Raw genomic sequence first — 16,713 nt, 5'->3', positions numbered from 1 at the left:
GTCGACTAACGCTGTCTGGGTGGCGCTTCTCTTTCCCGATCGGGGTTTAATTGGTTTTCGGACGCGTTTGGGTCGCGCTCTGACGCGTTTCTGCCGCGCATCAACACCGCCTGATGGATTTCCCTGCCAACGGATGAAAAAAAGGCGCCCGCACTACAACCTCCGTGCGGTAATCCCTTCAATCCACCCCCCCATACTGCCGGTCAGAAACACTAGACACAATGAGGTATGTTTACTGCATTGCTACGTGAATGGTCACATCTTCGATCGTTTTCCTCCTCCCGTAACTCCTTCAGCTAATATTCATCATGTCCCTTCAGTTCACCACTACGCCCAAGCCATTCCGCCGCAAATCGCGGCCTGGGTAACCTCGGTCGACGCAAGAGAGACAGAGAACCTGATGATGAGACTTCATCGGTCGCCCCTCCTTCAAGTCGTAAGTCTCAGATGCTTCGATTGTTTGATATCGGCAACGTGCGCATGCTAACTCTTGCCACAGCTCCCCCTTCTTCACCTCCTATGCTCCCTTTCGACGAGGATGACAATGAAGGAGATGAAGAGGCCGACATGCTCGGCGACATCGACGATCTTGATGAGATGGCGGAAGATGAAGATGGCATTGACCTGTTCGGTGATACCTTTGAGAAAGATTACAGAAGCACACAGGACCAGCAATACCGCGGAACGTACATCGACGATGAAGGCGACCATGAGGAGCTGGATATGGCCACTCGTCGTCAGCTGGAAGCTCGCTTGAACAAGAGAGATCGAGAACTGGAGCGCCGTCGCCGCATGCCTGCTGCTTTCTTGCAGGACGATGAAGATGCCGAAGTCGATCTCACCCGCCAGCCCCGTCGGCGCAGACACCACTACGATGAGGATCGGGAGGACGTTGAGATGGGCGACGATGTCATGGAAGAGCTCTCCCTGGAGGAGTTGACCGACGTCAAGGCTCCGAACATCACCGACTGGGTTCTTCAGCCCCAAGTCCTGCGCTCCATCTACCGCGAGTTCAAGGCGTTCCTCACGGAATTCACCGACCCTACTGGTAGTTCCGTGTACGGTAACAAGATTAAGACCCTTGGTGAGGTGAACTCCGCATCGCTTGAGGTCAGCTATGTGCATCTTCTCAACACCAAGGCTGCTCTTGCATACTTCCTCGCCAACGAGCCGACCGAGGTTTTGAAGGTCTTCGATCAAGTTGCCCTCGACGTGACTCTGTTCCACTACCCGCAATACCACGACATCCACAACGAGATTCATGTCCGTATCACGGACCTCCCCGTCATTTATACCCTCCGCCAACTCCGCCAGTCCCACCTCAACTGCCTTCTGCGTGTCAGCGGTGTCGTCACTCGCCGCACTGGTGTCTTTCCTCAGATGAAGTATGTTATGTTCATTTGCGGGAAGTGTAGGACACACCTGGGTCCCTTTCAGCAGGAAGCCAGTGCGGAAGTCAAGATCACATTCTGTCAAAACTGTCAGGCCAAGGGACCTTTTACCGTCCACTCCGAGAAGACAGTGTACCGCAACTACCAGAAGTTGACCCTGCAGGAATCCCCTGGCTCTGTTCCCGCCGGTCGTCTCCCCCGCCAGCGCGAGATCGTTCTTCTTGCTGATCTCATCGACTCGGCCAAGCCTGGTGATGAGATCGAGGTTACCGGTATCTACCGCAACAGCTACGATGCGCAGCTCAACAACAAGAACGGATTCCCCGTCTTCGCCACGATCATCGAGGCCAATCACATCGTCAAGTCCCACGACCAGCTGGCTGGTTTCCACCTGACGGAAGAGGATGAGCGAGAAATCCGTGCCCTGTCCAGAGACCCCGAGATTGTCGACAAGATCGTTCGCTCGATTGCCCCCAGTATCTACGGTCACCTGGACGTCAAGACCGCCATCGCGTTGTCCCTGTTCGGTGGAGTCAGCAAGCAGGCCCAAGGCAAGATGTCCATCCGTGGAGATATCAACGTGCTGCTGCTCGGTGACCCCGGTACCGCCAAGTCCCAGTTCCTGAAATACACCGAGAAGACGGCACACCGAGCCGTATTCGCCACGGGTCAGGGTGCTAGTGCCGTCGGTTTGACGGCCAGTGTCCGGCGAGACCCCCTGACCAGCGAGTGGACGCTGGAAGGAGGTGCTCTCGTGTTGGCGGACCGCGGTACCTGCCTGATTGACGAGTTTGACAAGATGAACGACCAGGACCGGACCTCGATCCATGAGGCCATGGAACAGCAGACGATCTCCATCTCCAAGGCCGGTATCGTCACGACGCTGCAAGCGCGCTGTGCCGTTGTGGCCGCCGCCAACCCGATCGGCGGCCGCTACAACAGCTCCGCCCCGTTCTCGCACAACGTCCAACTCACCGAACCCATCCTGTCTCGTTTCGACATCCTGTGCGTGGTCCGCGACTTGGTCGACCCCACCGAGGACGAGCGCCTGGCCAACTTCGTCGTGGAATCGCACTCGCGCGCCAACCCGTCCCGCCCTCTCCGCGACGAGGACGGCAACCTGGTCAACGCGGACGGCCACCCCATCGACGAAGAGGGCTACCGCATCAACAAGAAGACCAAGGAGCGCCTCCCGCCCACCCAGGAGGAGCTTGCCGCGCGCGACGCCGAGGCCCGCAAGCGTGAGGAGGAGAAAGAGGGTGAAATCCCGCAAGAGCTGCTCCGCAAGTACATTCTGTATGCCCGGGAACGGTGCCATCCGAAGCTCTACCAGATCGATCAAGACAAGGTTGCCCGTCTCTTTGCCGACATGCGCCGTGAGTCTCTGGCCACGGGAGCATATCCGATTACTGTAAGCTTCCCTTCTTCAAGAAGATCAGCACAATAAACTAACATCAACCCCCCAACAGGTCCGTCACCTCGAAGCCATCATGCGTATCGCCGAATCCTTCTGCAAGATGCGTCTCTCGGAGTACTGTTCCGCCCAGGACATCGACCGCGCCATCGCCGTCACCGTCGACTCGTTCATCGGCAGTCAAAAAGTCAGCTGCAAGAAGGCTCTTTCCCGCGCATTCGCCAAGTACGTTGCCCCTTTCCCGGTCCAAAGTACACCCCAAACGAAATAATCACTAACCCAAATTCTTCCAAATAGGTACACCCTCTCCCGCCCCAAGCCGCAATCCCGTCGCAAAGCAGGCATCCCCGCCCCGGACCCATTCCGCCCGAGAACGTCGTCCGTTCGGCCTCGGTAGAGGATTTGCTTTTCGATGTTAAATCAATCGTCCGAATGATTCCCGCATGTCTTTCCTTCTGCTACCCTCCCCTTGACGCAATTCGGGGCTGGGTAAGTAGAGGATAAGAAAATTTACCGCGAGGATATCTTACGGCACGGCACCCTTTTTTTTTCCCCTACTGGGATGAAACGATCGATCGATCTATCTACGTTATTCGGTTCTTGGGAAACGTCTTTTTCACTGTCATGAATTATATCAGTATGCGTGCGGCGACGAGGAGTTCGGGTTCGTGAATCATAGGGCAGGGGAAATGGGGGCATTGTTTTTCTATTATCTGAATCTTTTTGTTGAAATATCTCTGATGTGATCTGATCTGATGTGACGTGATGTGGGAACGCATTCCCCGGGAAAGAGCAAGCATATATACCTACTAACTTACTTATTTACCTTACTTACCTTACTCATCAACCTATTAAACTAGTTTCCATATCCTCAGAGCTTAAGCTATACCGACCAAGGATCGTACTTACTATCTTGTTTCTAACATGGAAGTTGGGAATGTGCAGAATAATATCACAGAATTCGATGTTTTACCAGAAGAGGGGAGAGGAAGGGGGAGTGGAACATCAATTCGATGCGTAGATATGTGCACGGTATTCGGTTGTCAAGGGGCGGAGGGGAAGGGGTAACTAACTGTACGCGTAGGTCCGTCCTGTGTAACTGGAAGGTGGAAAGTCTTTCTTATGCAGGTAGTGCTGAAAACCCCCGAGGGGCTAAGTTCTATGATAACTAGCCATCACCCCGAGCCCTAGCAGAGAATGACATGTGATGGTAAGAAGATCGTATCAAGGTATCTACATATGTTGTAGGGTGCTTGATTGAGGATTCTGTCCAGAAGTGGGTAAACAAGGGCAGGAGTTGGATATACTAGGTAGGAAGTAGTGCTTGAGCGAAGCTTGCATCTTTGATTCGGCTACAAGTACTTGACAGAAATATAATCCCTGGGAGGGAGAAATGAGAACAAGGGTTAACTAGTTTGGGAGAAGGAAGAAGAAAACCATGCTTGCTACTTGCTTGGCAGACAAGCCCAGTACAGTACATCCGGAAATCCTGATCAATGGCTTTCATCTGATTGATGTGATACATACATTCTTAACCCCAACCTCTTCGCAACACCGGTCTCGCTCAATAAGGCCAAGCCGTCATCTGCTATCTCGCGTTGCTCATGGATGGTCGCTCTCGAAGATTGCCGTCTCTTCCAAGTTACGTCAATCTATTGGGTCTCATGCTTCCTTAATGGTTCCATTCCATCAACGCTCTCATGCTATCATTTCCTGTTGAAAGCAATCTCTGCGCCCTGACGAGGATATGGGGATATGGGGATGGAGGTGCTGCCAGCGCGATGTCCACCGATAAATGATTACTCCGGCCATACAGAGTACAGGATGAAACCGGGTTACATGAAAAGATCACCTCTTTGCTCAGTCGTTGGTGACGCGCCGCTCGGGACGGGGCTTCCGCAGACTCTTCATGCGATTGATGAAGCCACCACTGCCACCACCACCAGCATTCTTGTTCTCGTCATAACCACCGTAAGACCGTTCGTTTGTAAATCTCCGCTCCAATCCCGTGTTCTGCTTGGGGCTGCTCGATGAACGCGCCCGTCCACCCACAGGGTCCCGCGCCTCCTCAGAAGAAGTGATCTGAGCGCCCTTCTTCTCCCACGCATCGTCGTAATCCTGGAAGAAAGGGTTCTTCTCGTTGGCCTTGATAGTACCGATGTGTCCGGCAGGGACAGGCGGGCTGTACGTGGCTTCCGGGGAGCGGCCACTAGGAGCACGGTTAATGCCCCGTAGTCTTTGTGCCAAACTCTTCTTGCGCTGAAGACCACCTCCATTCATACCGCCGCCTGAGCCTTCCGAGGTAGTTCCCCGGCGCTGAAGCTCCGCTTGGCTGACTGGAGCCCCCTCCAAGAACGTACTAGTTCCCAGTCCCATGCTCTCCGATCCGTGGACAGGTTCAATGCGAGCAGTAGGGTCAAAGTTGGGGGGGTTCTCAGCTCTGCGAGGTTCGCTTCTCGCACTGGCCGCAAAATCATTGAAGCCCTCCTCGGTCCTTCCGTGGAACAGATTGTGGTCAATGTCTAGGTTGTTCGGTCCGGAGCCTCCCAAGGCCATGTTGGCCGAGTCCTTAGGGAAGGCCTGCATAGGTGCCGTGCGCACGCCCTTACGGTTTCGATTCGGGTTGCAAGCATCAAACGGTCCATCGTGATGGAACACTGCACAGGATTAGTGATAACATCATCATTTGAGCAGTTCTCTCACTCACTTCCTGTTCCGTAGATGCTAGTCACATCCAATTTGTCGATAATGTCGAGTTGGTAGTTGTTCTTCTTCGAGGACGACGAGCGAGGCTTGCCATCCTTACCTTCCTTTCCACGAGCCTCCCGCTCTCTCCGTCTTCGTTCCCGGCGCTTTCTTTCTTCCTCAGTATCCACGTGTTTCGGGCGCTCCATGATCGATGACTCGGAGTTGCGACGGGGGCGTGGTCGGTCGCGGCCACTGGGCCGGGAACCGCTCCCGTTTCGCGGAGGGTCAGCGAAAATATCTAGGTGATCGCGTGCGCGGCGCTCGGGGCGATCCCTTCGTTCGCTGGAGTATCCATTCGGTGCAGGCTTCTCCGGACGGGGCGGGGCGGGCCTAAAGCCGGCAGGTTGCGCGGCAGGTTGCGTGGCAGGGTTGAGAGACAGGTTTTCCTATTGAACGAAGCACCCCTGATTAGTCTTCGCGGCGACACAGTACGGAAACAGAGAAGGACGTACAAAGAGGTCGCGGGTGTTCGAAGTCATATCTTGACTTCCGACCGGGGATACCATGGTTCCTCCAATAGGGGCAGAATGTGGCGAATCGAGGTCGTCGAAAGGGTTGGTTGAGGTCGGTCGCTCAGGTCGGCCGGCGGAAGAGAATGAACTGGCAGAAGGAGACAGCGCCCGGTTTCTGAAGGGATTGTTGGAGCCCAAGGAAGGCGCATGCGCGTGTTGGACGACGGGGGCTGCGAAGAGGCAGAAATAAAGTTAGCATCAGAGAAACGAACGGGCGACCGGGGGAAGCACGGTCTGAAATAAGACCACATTCTTGACAAGACAGCAACATTCTGGCCCAGGGGAAGGGCCCCGCCGAAGGTGAAACGGCAGTGAGATGACGACTTAGGTGTGAGACACAACGAGGAAGAGGAGAAGAAACCGGAAATCAGCAAGATGACGCACCTGACGGGCCCAGCGTCACGCCGGGTGGGTAGGAATAGGTTGCGGAATACTGGGAGGCATTCATGGTTGCGAAAGTCCACGCAATGCGAGGTCGAGAGTAGGAACGGTCAAGGAAGTTGATTGGGGAATGGAGGAAAAAGACATCCAAAGATAAGGAGGTAAGTGGATGGAGGTGGATGATCAGGGGAGGGTCGAGAATGCGAGGACCAACGCCAAACTAGAGTAAGCTTAGGCGTTGCTGAAACAGCGATGCCGCGGCCGACGATTTAGGAGAGAATAATTGGAGGAGGGAATTAAAAGGAGCACAAGACGTAGGGTGTCCGTCCGTCTGGCGGTCCGTCAAGTCAAAGTCGAGGTCGAAGAAAAGACCTTGCACAGAGGAATGTGAGAATCCTTAATCTCTTTATTTTAAAATGCAGAAGTGATTGGCCCTGATTCTCGCCAGTGGCTGCTTTCTGCCTGATGGGAGATGGTTGGTGGATGAAGGTGTGTTAAGTGGTCAAATTGTTCCAGTTGTGGAATTATTTAATTCCCGAATAAGGTGGGGGTTTTTTAAGAGGAGCCTGGAGGGGTTGGAATAGGAGTCACAACAGGTGGGATGAAGAGGAGGATATAGGGGGGAGTAAAGTGAGAAAGGGAGAGAAGTAGAGAAAGATGAGGAAGAATGAGAAGAGAGGAGAAGAGAGGGAGTGAAGAAAGAGAGTTGGGGAGAAGAAGGAGGGAGAAGAAAGGAAAGACGAAGAGAAGGAAGCGGACGGAAGGGAAGGAAGGGAAGGGAAAGGGAAGCAGGATAGACAGTTAGAGTGACTCGTGTGAGTAACTCGGATGGTGCTGTCGCTGGTTGCTGGTTACTTGCTGGTGCTGCTGCCCCTGGGGAATATCCAGAGTCACGGCTAACTATAGTTTGGTCCGATGCATTAAACCACGGTTCATCGACTGAAAGGGGGCGGAGGAGGAGGGGAAGGAAGAAAAAAAAAGTGGAGTGAAGGCGAGAAGCTTTTGGCTTCGGTTATTGGGGGATTTTAATTTGACATGCAAAAAGGGGGGGCGAGAAGTAGTAGTGTACTCAGTATGTCAATAGTAATACTAAATAATAGCTTAGTTACCGTGCAGTACTGAGTACAGTCAGTATAAGAACAAGTGAGAGGAGGGGAGAGGTAGAACACAGGCAAGATTTCCAGATATTGAGTATGACTATACTATCTATACTATGTAGTATGTATGCAGTGTCTGTGTCTCACTGTCTTATCATTATGGATTGATCTTGATAATGTCTCTCTCCCCTTCCACACCCTTTCAGGGGCTAACCGCTAATTTACTACCTACTGAAGGAGAACGTTCTCGCTCTCCACGGGTTGATTAGTGACCCCAGATCAATTTGAGCCACATCGGATCCTGCAAGCCAGCAACTAGTGGGAGCTTCGCTCTTCACGACTACTACAGTACTACTAACTTACTATTTACTTACTCCTGCTTATGAATACTATAGCATTGGCCATTGCGTCAACACTTCCCCTCTGGAATGTGGCCCTTCTTTATGCCCTTCCTTCAGCCTGTCTGCCCTCGATCAATCCGGATCGACAGAGCGATAGACACGGTGATGATGATCTTACCCCTGGCTGGCTATTGCCCACCACTTTCCTAATCAATAATGCCAACAATACTGACCGAGTACGAAGTATATTCCATATTCCATCATCGCATCATCGCTTCCATCTTCGCCTCTTCGCATCATAGGCAATCAGCTAATGCACCTCTTTTTCAGGGCCGGCCCTTCAATAAATCACCTTGGCGAAATCCCCCTCCATCCCATCTCATCCTTACATACATAGTTAGTAATTTCCCTTTCCCCAAAGGTGGGTTTTTTTCTGGAGTCTGCCAAGTCACCCAGCAGATCGTCCCCCTGCACGAACCGCGCGGACGGGAACAGGGTCGGTCGGCTCATCACACGCGTGTTCCCGCGCAGAAAACTCCCCGGGCGTTCAGGCACACACGCACACCCACAATACATACATGCCACGGAATGTTCCTGTCCTTCCACTTGAATCCTTGGCAGGTAAGGTACCTTATACTGCGTGCACTGCACATCAAGAAGGAAAGGAAGGGACTGCAGCCACCCACACGGTGGCTTTCATTCCCCTTTGTCTTAGCCTTGATTGCAGAGAGGGAGACACCCAGATCAACTGTGACCAGATCAAAAAGACCTTGTGTGAGTATGTGTCCGCATCCGATGGTATGCTTCGCTGTCAGTGCCGGTGACGTTTTCCCCTTGTCAAGCTCAAGGGACATGACATCGTCACATAACTACCGGTACTGAGTAACTAAACCCGGGGGGGGGGCCATATCGTCATGGGTCTCACTCACCTCGCCCAGATCCCCCAGGTTTCCTTTCAGCTCCACTATTCTTAGTGGCTGTTAACGTATGTGTCTTTGCTTACTTGCATGCCTTCCTCTTTGCTTTTCCCTGTCTTCTTCTTGGGGGATTTTTCCTGATGTCATTTTTTGCTTTTTCTCACTTGCCTCAATTTGGATAAGGCTGGAATAAAATAAGGGCACGGGAACGGTCGGTTGCCTACTCGTGCTACACGGAAGCAACGGCTGTTTGATGCATCTTGTTGGGCAAACCGTTTCAGATTTGTATTCCTGCTGAGATCCTACGGATCATCAAAGGTGTACATCAAGGTAGACCTCGAATTAGTGAGTGGAATGAACAAGCAGGATGGGCTGAAGATGAGCGGCCGGTCGAATTGGAAAACAACATGGTGTTTGCCTTGAGATGACAGGGCTATGTTTTCAGGAGGTTGCCAAGCAAGCTCTTTGCGCTCAGGTGTCATCTACATGCATGGGCTGCTTGGTCGCTGCCTCGACTGCAGGAATGCAGGAGGACTGAGGTCGCTGGGTATTTCCGGTCTAGGCGTAAAATCAGGATGGAGGAACTTGGAAGCACCATGTAGAGTCCGGGATGTGCACTTTAGAAGAGAGGCTCACAAATCATGCTCAGCGCCATGAGATGATGAGACATTACCATTTTTTGGCTGGGTGGTGAGGCCGCTAATGTTCTTGTCAGCCGTACAATCTGCTTACCGGGTGCAGACAGAAGCGATGATGTAAGAGGAATCTGATGCTTGTCTTGCCGGGCTTAGCAACCAGGGATGCCGGATTCTGATAGCAACACATCACGTACCGACTAATAAGTCAATGCGGTTGATCACTCTTTTTATGGGTGAGTTGGCTGCTGCATTGATAGACTCACTTCATCTCAACTCATCGTGACCTGCTTGCACAGCAGGGATGTCGACTGTCGCATCAATGATGGACAACCGTTTGTCATCTGGTGGTATAGTCACTTGCCGGCCACAGAGGCTTAGTAGACATGAGTAGACATGTTATATGAGTGGAGTACAGTAGTGAGTTGGTCTACGTCAATAGCCCTCACGTGCACACATTGAAGAAAGCTCACGAAGACCTCGACTTTGTGGTCGTCGAAGACAGCTCTCAATGAATCCAGAGCCTAATGGCCTCTGTCAGGCACCTTGCTCGAGGGCCCAGTCAGGCTCTTCAGCCATGCTGGTTAGCCACTCATGGCAGTGTAAGATCGTCCAACCCTCCCTCGGTCTGCTAGTACTGTCAAGGACGGCCAAGCGAGTCAAAGTGGCTGTGGGCGACAAGCTTCTTATCACGGCTGTTGGGGGAATAAACACGAAGACTCGGGCGGGGACTTGGTGCAGTCTGCTATCGATAGCAGTGCAGTCTGAGCATTGTTTCCGCAGGGCCTTAGCTTTATTCGTGTATCGGTCATGAACTAGGCCTGAAGGTAATGATAGTGACTCAGATCTAGTGGAGCTTCAACGGTCTGGGGCGAAGAGCTCATGAATAGTTGGAATATGGCATGTGTGGCATGTGTGGGTCGGAGTGCAGAGCAACCCAGAATGACTTAGATTGATATATCTCTATAGCACTGGTGATATAGCTGTGGGCTTGATCTGGGTACTTGCCCACCTGTAGTTAATACTCGCGTGTTAGGGCAGACTGTATCAGACAGGGCCTCTGGATCTTTCGCATCAGATAAAATCTCCAGGAGCGACCCTTTGCATTTCGGAGATTTCCGAAATGACTAGTCATAGCAATGCTCCAGATTGATGGAAACCCCGACTTCGCCTGGAGTAGATTGGACTGTGCCTGAATCTACATCAGATTGACAGCTCGTCCAGTTTGGAGTGGGGGAAAGTGGGTCTGGCGTATAGCAATGGATGCTTGGCATCTTTTTTACCTTCCCGTGCCGCCAACGTCTGCCACCCCCCAGCTCCGAATCAAGCTTGCATTGCACAGTTTCTCCCCTCCACCCCCAACCCATCCGACCAGCTTACGCTCTCTGATCAATACCATTGAACTCTGTGACATCTCTCTACTCTTACACACTACACGCGGGCCTCATCCCAATCTCTCCAACGCACAACCATGGCCCAGCCACAACAACCACCCACCGACCCAGCCAACCCGCAGCAACCGCCTCCCCCAACCCTCACCAACCCACGCTTCACTCTCGAGCTCGAATTCGTCTCCTCTCTCGCCAATCCTTACTACCTCTCCCATCTGGCCGTCAACTATCCCAATCTCCTGGGGATCAGCCAGTCCACCGATGAGACGGACGCGACCGACACCAAAGACACCACGACCCCTCGCGACCCCGACGCCGCTGCGTTCGCCGCCTACCTGGCCTACCTCTACTCCTACTGGAAGACACCGGAATATGCGCAGTTCCTGACACACCCGGGGGCTACGCTACGGGCGCTGCGGCTGCTGCAGGAGGAGAACTTCCGACGGGATGTGATCCGGCCGGATGTTGTCGAGGCGTTGGCGAGCAATGGACTGCAGGAGCAGGTAGTGGAAGGGGACAAACCTCAGGGCGAAGAGCAACAGCAGGATCAGTCAGAGCAACAGGATGGTAAGGGGAGTTGAGGTTTCTGTGTGCGGGACTTGGGAAGGGACACAATTAGAACCCTGAAGTCATCTGCATGAGGATCGAGGAATAACAGGAGATTACTGGTGATTCGTGTGGGATAGGTACCACTCTTGAGAGAAACCTGGAAGAATACAAGGGGCTCACTCAGTATGTTCACACAACGGTGAATCGCGAACCATGGGTGCTGGGGTGTCATGTGTGACCGAGGTACATATAGTACAAGACGGTCGGTCGCACAGCCATGGCGGTTTTCTGGCTGGCTCGTGAGCCTGATTGATTTTCGGGGTGCTATCTGTCAAGAAGAAAGTGGCCAGTCAGGAAAGGCACTCCACATTTCGGCGACCAGAGTTGAAAGTCTCAGAATTGGGACAATCGAGATCTGCTCCGGAAATGCCGTGCTCGATTCCATGCGAGCCGATGTCGCTGGGCTGTTCTTCGCGTGAGAAGATAGATCAGAAGGAAAATACTCTCATATCGAGGGATGTACGTATGACACTATGTGAAATTGGTTCAAAGTCTCTATTTCCCGTGCTCGAACCAGAGGCTGGGAAACGGTGCCTGGGAAGCAGTCGATGACGTTTGGCGTGGGGTTGGGTTGCAGGGGAAAAGAAACGAAAAGAACAGCATCACCAATTAATTGTTCGGGTCGATGCGATGACATGCACTTACACCTTAGCAGTATTGTAAACAGTCAATTGAATCTACTAGTTTCAAATGACAATACCTCAGTCTAGGACGTATCTTGCTGTGAGATGGGCAAATGCATGCATAATTAATGTACTGTACAGTACTCCATACAGTCACGGCGGACGGGGCTGATTTTCCCGAACCTCTGGAGTGGATTCAACTCCGCCGCCCGCCGCCCGCCGCGTCAACTAGTAATTTACTCTCTACCTTTGCTACCTTTGAACTTATCGCCGTCACTCCCAGTCCATCCGAGGGGTGAATTCTCTCGCTTCTGCCTCGCTTTTCTGCCAGCCCAACCACTCAGCTCTGGTCCTTGTTTCCGCTGCTGCTCACTCTTGCTCACTGTTCATTGTGTACTTCTAGCCTTTACTCATTTCGCTGACGTTACCCCGCTTGTAATCCTCTTCTTTTTGTGATCTTTCTCTCTCAGCCCTTCTAAGGTCCACGTTGACCGTTACCCGATCAAGGCTCTTACTAACCCAATTTCCGCGAAACCTCCTGGATGGTCGATTCATAGACAAACACACCTTGGCTAGTCTGTCTAGTCCTCACTCCCCTGTGGTCTATCGCCTGATACTGCGACGGATTCTGCGCAGTCCCCTTCCTTTCCTGGAACTCCTCATATACCGAGAGATTCGGGCACCCGTTGCCGGAATTCACCCTTATGGAGGGCGTCCGCCAGTCCTGCCGGCCGAAACACCAGGTCCTGGTGCTGAAATGCTATCCCCAATACCAGAAAGGGGTGCAGGAGGTCAAGCCCAATCCCAGTGAACTGTCGTATCTGCTCTACTATGCCAGCACTCGCCGCAGCAAGCTGACCAAGGTTGGCGCTTTCCTGGAGAAACGGGCCGCTCGCGATGTTTGGCGTCGCAAGACAGGGTAAGTTCGAGCGACAATGACTGACGATGTGCTTGGTGGATGTTACGTCTGCTGCAGCAATATTGAAGAAGAGACTGATCTCGTGTAGCAATGTACAGGTCACGCTCCAGATCCTTACGGCCCTTATCGAAAAAGTCCCCCGCGACCTCCCTATCTACGCCCGATCCGTCCTGACGATCCTGGAAACCGTGCTCCGGTCGCGCGATATCACAATCGTGGAGGACTCCATCACCACCTTTGAAACTTTCTGCAGCCATCAGGATGTGGCAGCGCTGACAGCGGAGCCCGATTTCGCAACCCAGTATCGCGAGGTGGTACGTACATATGCGAGCTTTGCGGAGGTCGAGCCATCCTCTCAGGCCAATGCCCTCGCCCCGAGCCTACCCATGGCCTTACGGTGGAGGAACGCGGGATTGCGCGCGATTAAGGGCGTGGTCGGCTCCGAGACGGGCCTGGCGGCCGATGGCGGCGACTCGCTGAGAATTACATTGCCGATCATACTTGAGAATTTGTGCAAAGGAGATGAGGATTTAGTGACCTCGCTCGAACATCTGCTTGAGCAGTCGGAAAAGGCAGACACCTCGCTCGCTCACAAACGGCGCGTCAGCACCGCGACCGTGCAGACAGTCGACACAGCCAACGGTGATCCGGTGTTGGCATCGCAGTCCGCGGCCGACGCAGACAAGAAGGCCGAGTTGGATGTTCGGCTTCTCGCCCTTCGCTGTCTCGAGCGCATCGTTGTTACTGGAAGCAGCCGCGGCCAGATTCGAGTCACTACTCAAATTGCGCTGGAGTTTATTCTTCGGAAGATCCCAACTGGCAACACGAGCTTCTCACTGGACACCAGGGAGAACTGGGCTACCTCGCTGGTGGAAATCATAGCCAAGTGGTGTCCTGTTCAAGTGCGGTTCATCATCCCAGTCACTATGATGCAGATTTTGATGGACATGAAACTTAGCGACGAGACTTTGGACGAACCCTTTGTTGTCATCTTCATGATTGACTGGCTGCTGAAATCCCCGGTCAACATGATTGGCTTGAGTGTTATTGATATCCTGTTGGGTCTTCTACAGCATATGTCGTTCTTACTATCTTCTCCCGAAGGGGAAAAGGTGGTGGAGCCGTCCGGCAAAAGGAGGGAGCAGCTCTCTCTCCTTGAGAAGTGCATCGGAGACCTCGCCACTCACATATATTATGGCGATCAAGTTGTTGACATGATCAGAGCCATCTTGACTCGCGTCAAATCTGTGATCTCTCATGACCAGCCACCAAACTCATTTCAGACCGATTCTCCCGGTGCGCGCTCTCAGGCGCCAAGTGTTTCGGGCGACAGCAACTCCGTTGCCTTTGCATCTGGTTTTGCTAAGACCACAGCTCTCCGGGCCATTAAGAACATCTTTTTGGTGGCGAATTCCCGGAAAGCTGCGGCCGCAGCTGGCGCCGAAACGAGGAACAAAGTGGGCATTCATGTCTGGGAGGGGACGCAGTGGCTGTTACATGAGTCCCAGAACGAGGTTCGTTATGCGTACACAGACGCATTCCTGACCTGGCTCAGGCTGGAGACCAATCAGCAAGATCTGTTGGTGAACGACAAGTCCAGCAAAACCCACAATCTGAGACGAGAGATGTCTGACATCGAGAAGAGCGGCAAACGGACCGCTTCTATGGGTGTGAATCAGAGGGAGAAGTCTATTCTAGTGGCCCAGCACAATTTCCTCCGGCTGCTACATTTGGTCGTTTATGACATCGCGTTTGAATCTTTTGCACAGGTTGCTGAGATGCGGCTGTTGCACCTTCTGCTGGCAAGCCTTGTTAATCACTTGGGAGTGAATGCCATTCGCTTCGGGCTTTCTATGGCCTTGAAGCTCCAAGAAGATGTGGGCACTGTCGAATCTCTGCAGTCAGTCACTGCGAAGGTGAACATTGGTAGTCTGGTGTATGGATATCTTTGGGCGGTGTCGGAGAAGTTCGACTTGGAAACCACTAAAGTGGGCAGGGATATACAGAACGAAGTCGTCAAGAGACAGAAGCTTGGTCTCTGGCTTGATCACATTCGCCTACCCCCAGCAAGTCTGGAGACTATCCTCCAAGGCAGTAGCAATGCCGCCAATTACGCAGGGGACGGCAACCAGCTTACACCCTTCGGTGAGGTGGAAGAGCTCGTTCGTTGTATCGAGGACTCGTACAATTTCTCTGTGCAGAATGCAACCAGCAGCCCTCCTTCGTCTCCAGGGCGTGCCCCGACTTTGCCAGTGCTGGGACAAGGGTCGGGTCTCCAGGGCATTCCACAGAGACAGCTCCTTCCTTCCACAGCTCGCGAGCAAATGTTATCGGCTTGGACTCGCGAACTGTGCCTGGCCGCTGCCGAGCGAGAGAAGGCAGAATTCATGTCTATGAATGGATCAAGAGCCGGAACGCTGGCGATTCGCAATCATTTCAACGTGAATCCGACAGAGAGCAGCCCTCCCTCCACCACATCTCCCAAATCCGGCCAGCAAGTTGCAGCTGATCTGCACAACTCTCGTCGGATGAGCATTCCGGAATCTGCTCGGGTCCGGTCTCACAGTTCTAGCCGGGAGGCTCCGGTGCATGTCAACGATTTGAGACGCGTGCTTTCGATCAATGATCAGGAGAAGCTCCGGCGCCTCAGCCCCCTCAGAGGTCGACTTGATGCCTCCAACCGCAGCGTTGTCTCGTCGAGCAGTGAGAGCATGGTCAGCGGCTATTCTTTGTCGGAATTTGACGCAGATGGCATCTCAATCCGCCATCAGTCGCGCGACGGCCAGGACGGAGACACGGTAACTCCGAAAGCATCAACGTCTTCTTTTGCGGGCTCGCAGATGTACTATATGGCCCACGAGGATATTCCTCCTGTGCCTCCGATTCCGCCCTCTTTGACCGTCACGGGAAACCTCGCCAGCGAGTCGCAACGTTCGTTAGCTTCCGACCGACCCTCGACTGCTCCCGGGCCGCGTGGACAAGCTGCTGTGAACGGGAAGATCGTCACGCCCGCCTTGCCTCACCATGGCAAATCCCTCAGCAAGCACAAGAGTCGATCGAGCACCGGTCTGGCGGCACAAGCTGCTGACGGGGACGCTCTTTCGAATTCCGACCCGCGCCGCGAGGTGACCAAACTTTTGGAGGGGTTCCTTTCGCCCGCTCATGCTGAAACGAGGCCAGGGGGTGCAAGGGCTCGTGGAGGTCTTGGTCGACGGGGCATCAGCGGAGGAATTGGACGTCCCCCGTATTAGATTCTTCATGTCAACCTTTTTTATTTGTTTGTCTCATGATTGCGGGGCTTGAATATACCATCCTACCTGTTACTTTCATTGCTATATTTTCCTATGTTGTATTTGATGTATAGAGGGAGGCGTGCTGTACTGAGTACAAGAACTAATTCGTGTGCATTGGATAGAGAGACTTAATGTATAGGTGTGCGGAACTTATCACAGGATCGCAAGGGTAACCTTTTGTCCTCTTGACATACAGAGAGTAGTTGTATGAGTACTGTACATGCTGTCAGTCTACGACGTAAAGTACAGTAGGGATTGACTCCACTTTCCCCAGATTCTCACCTCAGGAACCAAATTAGCGCCGCGGGATCAGCCACCGCCTTACGTCAGAAGCCCGACCGAAGCGCGTCGCAACCTCAACCTCGACCTGCAACCACGACAACTTACCTTCCTTCCCTATATCTTCCTTCCACTCTCCTCATCAATCAATCTGGTTCTCTTC

The 16,713-nt window shown here is 53.0% G+C and overlaps 5 protein-coding genes across 5 annotated transcripts; 3 read left to right on the top strand and 2 right to left on the bottom strand.

Annotated features, from left to right (window-relative positions):
• Nucleotides 1–149: 149 nt before the first annotated feature.
• ASPACDRAFT_126736 (MCM DNA helicase complex subunit MCM2) lies at nucleotides 150–3,679 on the top strand. Its single transcript, XM_020196971.1, has 5 exons — nucleotides 150–226; nucleotides 321–436; nucleotides 500–2,802; nucleotides 2,861–3,030; nucleotides 3,103–3,679. The coding sequence occupies exons 1-5, from the start codon at nucleotides 222–224 to the stop codon at nucleotides 3,200–3,202; spliced, it is 2,694 nt and encodes an 897-aa protein (XP_020051745.1). The 5' UTR covers nucleotides 150–221; the 3' UTR covers nucleotides 3,203–3,679.
• A 986-nt stretch (nucleotides 3,680–4,665) lies between these two features.
• Nucleotides 4,666–6,513, bottom strand: ASPACDRAFT_64320 (Pal1 family protein; the record flags this gene model as incomplete). Its single annotated transcript, XM_020203992.1, has 4 exons — nucleotides 4,666–5,462; nucleotides 5,513–5,939; nucleotides 6,006–6,235; nucleotides 6,450–6,513. The coding sequence occupies 4 exons, from the start codon at nucleotides 6,511–6,513 to the stop codon at nucleotides 4,666–4,668; spliced, it is 1,518 nt and encodes a 505-aa protein (XP_020051744.1).
• A 1,762-nt stretch (nucleotides 6,514–8,275) lies between these two features.
• Nucleotides 8,276–9,104, bottom strand: ASPACDRAFT_126732 (uncharacterized protein). Its single transcript, XM_020196970.1, has one exon. It carries the CDS (start codon nucleotides 8,736–8,738, stop codon nucleotides 8,394–8,396), a length of 345 nt encoding a protein of 114 aa, XP_020051743.1. The 5' UTR covers nucleotides 8,739–9,104; the 3' UTR covers nucleotides 8,276–8,393.
• Nucleotides 9,105–10,907: 1,803 nt separating this feature from the next.
• ASPACDRAFT_64319 (uncharacterized protein) lies at nucleotides 10,908–11,408 on the top strand (the record flags this gene model as incomplete). The annotated part of the gene is made up of 1 exon (XM_020203991.1): nucleotides 10,908–11,408. One exon carries the CDS (start codon nucleotides 10,908–10,910, stop codon nucleotides 11,406–11,408), a length of 501 nt encoding a protein of 166 aa, XP_020051742.1.
• Nucleotides 11,409–12,313: 905 nt separating this feature from the next.
• On the top strand, nucleotides 12,314–16,416 carry ASPACDRAFT_126730 (uncharacterized protein). The gene is made up of 2 exons (XM_020196969.1): nucleotides 12,314–12,978; nucleotides 13,067–16,416. Exons 1-2 carry the CDS (start codon nucleotides 12,764–12,766, stop codon nucleotides 16,227–16,229), a joined length of 3,378 nt encoding a protein of 1,125 aa, XP_020051741.1. The 5' UTR covers nucleotides 12,314–12,763; the 3' UTR covers nucleotides 16,230–16,416.
• The last annotated feature ends 297 nt before the right edge of the window (nucleotides 16,417–16,713 follow it).

Source organism: Aspergillus aculeatus, assembly GCF_001890905.1.
Source record: "Aspergillus aculeatus ATCC 16872 unplaced genomic scaffold ASPACscaffold_20, whole genome shotgun sequence".
Taxonomy (NCBI): Eukaryota; Fungi; Ascomycota; class Eurotiomycetes; order Eurotiales; family Aspergillaceae; genus Aspergillus; species Aspergillus aculeatus.
Note: the sequence above shows the minus strand (reverse complement) of the source record. Positions and strands in the feature narration are given on the sequence as shown.

Coding starts and splice junctions, on each gene's coding strand:
- ASPACDRAFT_126730 (XM_020196969.1), top strand. CDS start 12,764: ATGGAGGGCGTCCGCCAGTCCTGCCGGCCGAAACACCAGGTCCTGGTG. Junction 12,979..13,066: donor GTTTGGCGTCGCAAGACAGG/GTAAGTTCGAGC, acceptor GATCTCGTGTAG/CAATGTACAGGTCACGCTCC.
- ASPACDRAFT_126732 (XM_020196970.1), bottom strand. CDS start 8,738: ATGTCCCTTGAGCTTGACAAGGGGAAAACGTCACCGGCACTGACAGCG.
- ASPACDRAFT_126736 (XM_020196971.1), top strand. Junction 437..499: donor GGTCGCCCCTCCTTCAAGTC/GTAAGTCTCAGA, acceptor CTCTTGCCACAG/CTCCCCCTTCTTCACCTCCT. Junction 2,803..2,860: donor CGGGAGCATATCCGATTACT/GTAAGCTTCCCT, acceptor ACCCCCCAACAG/GTCCGTCACCTCGAAGCCAT.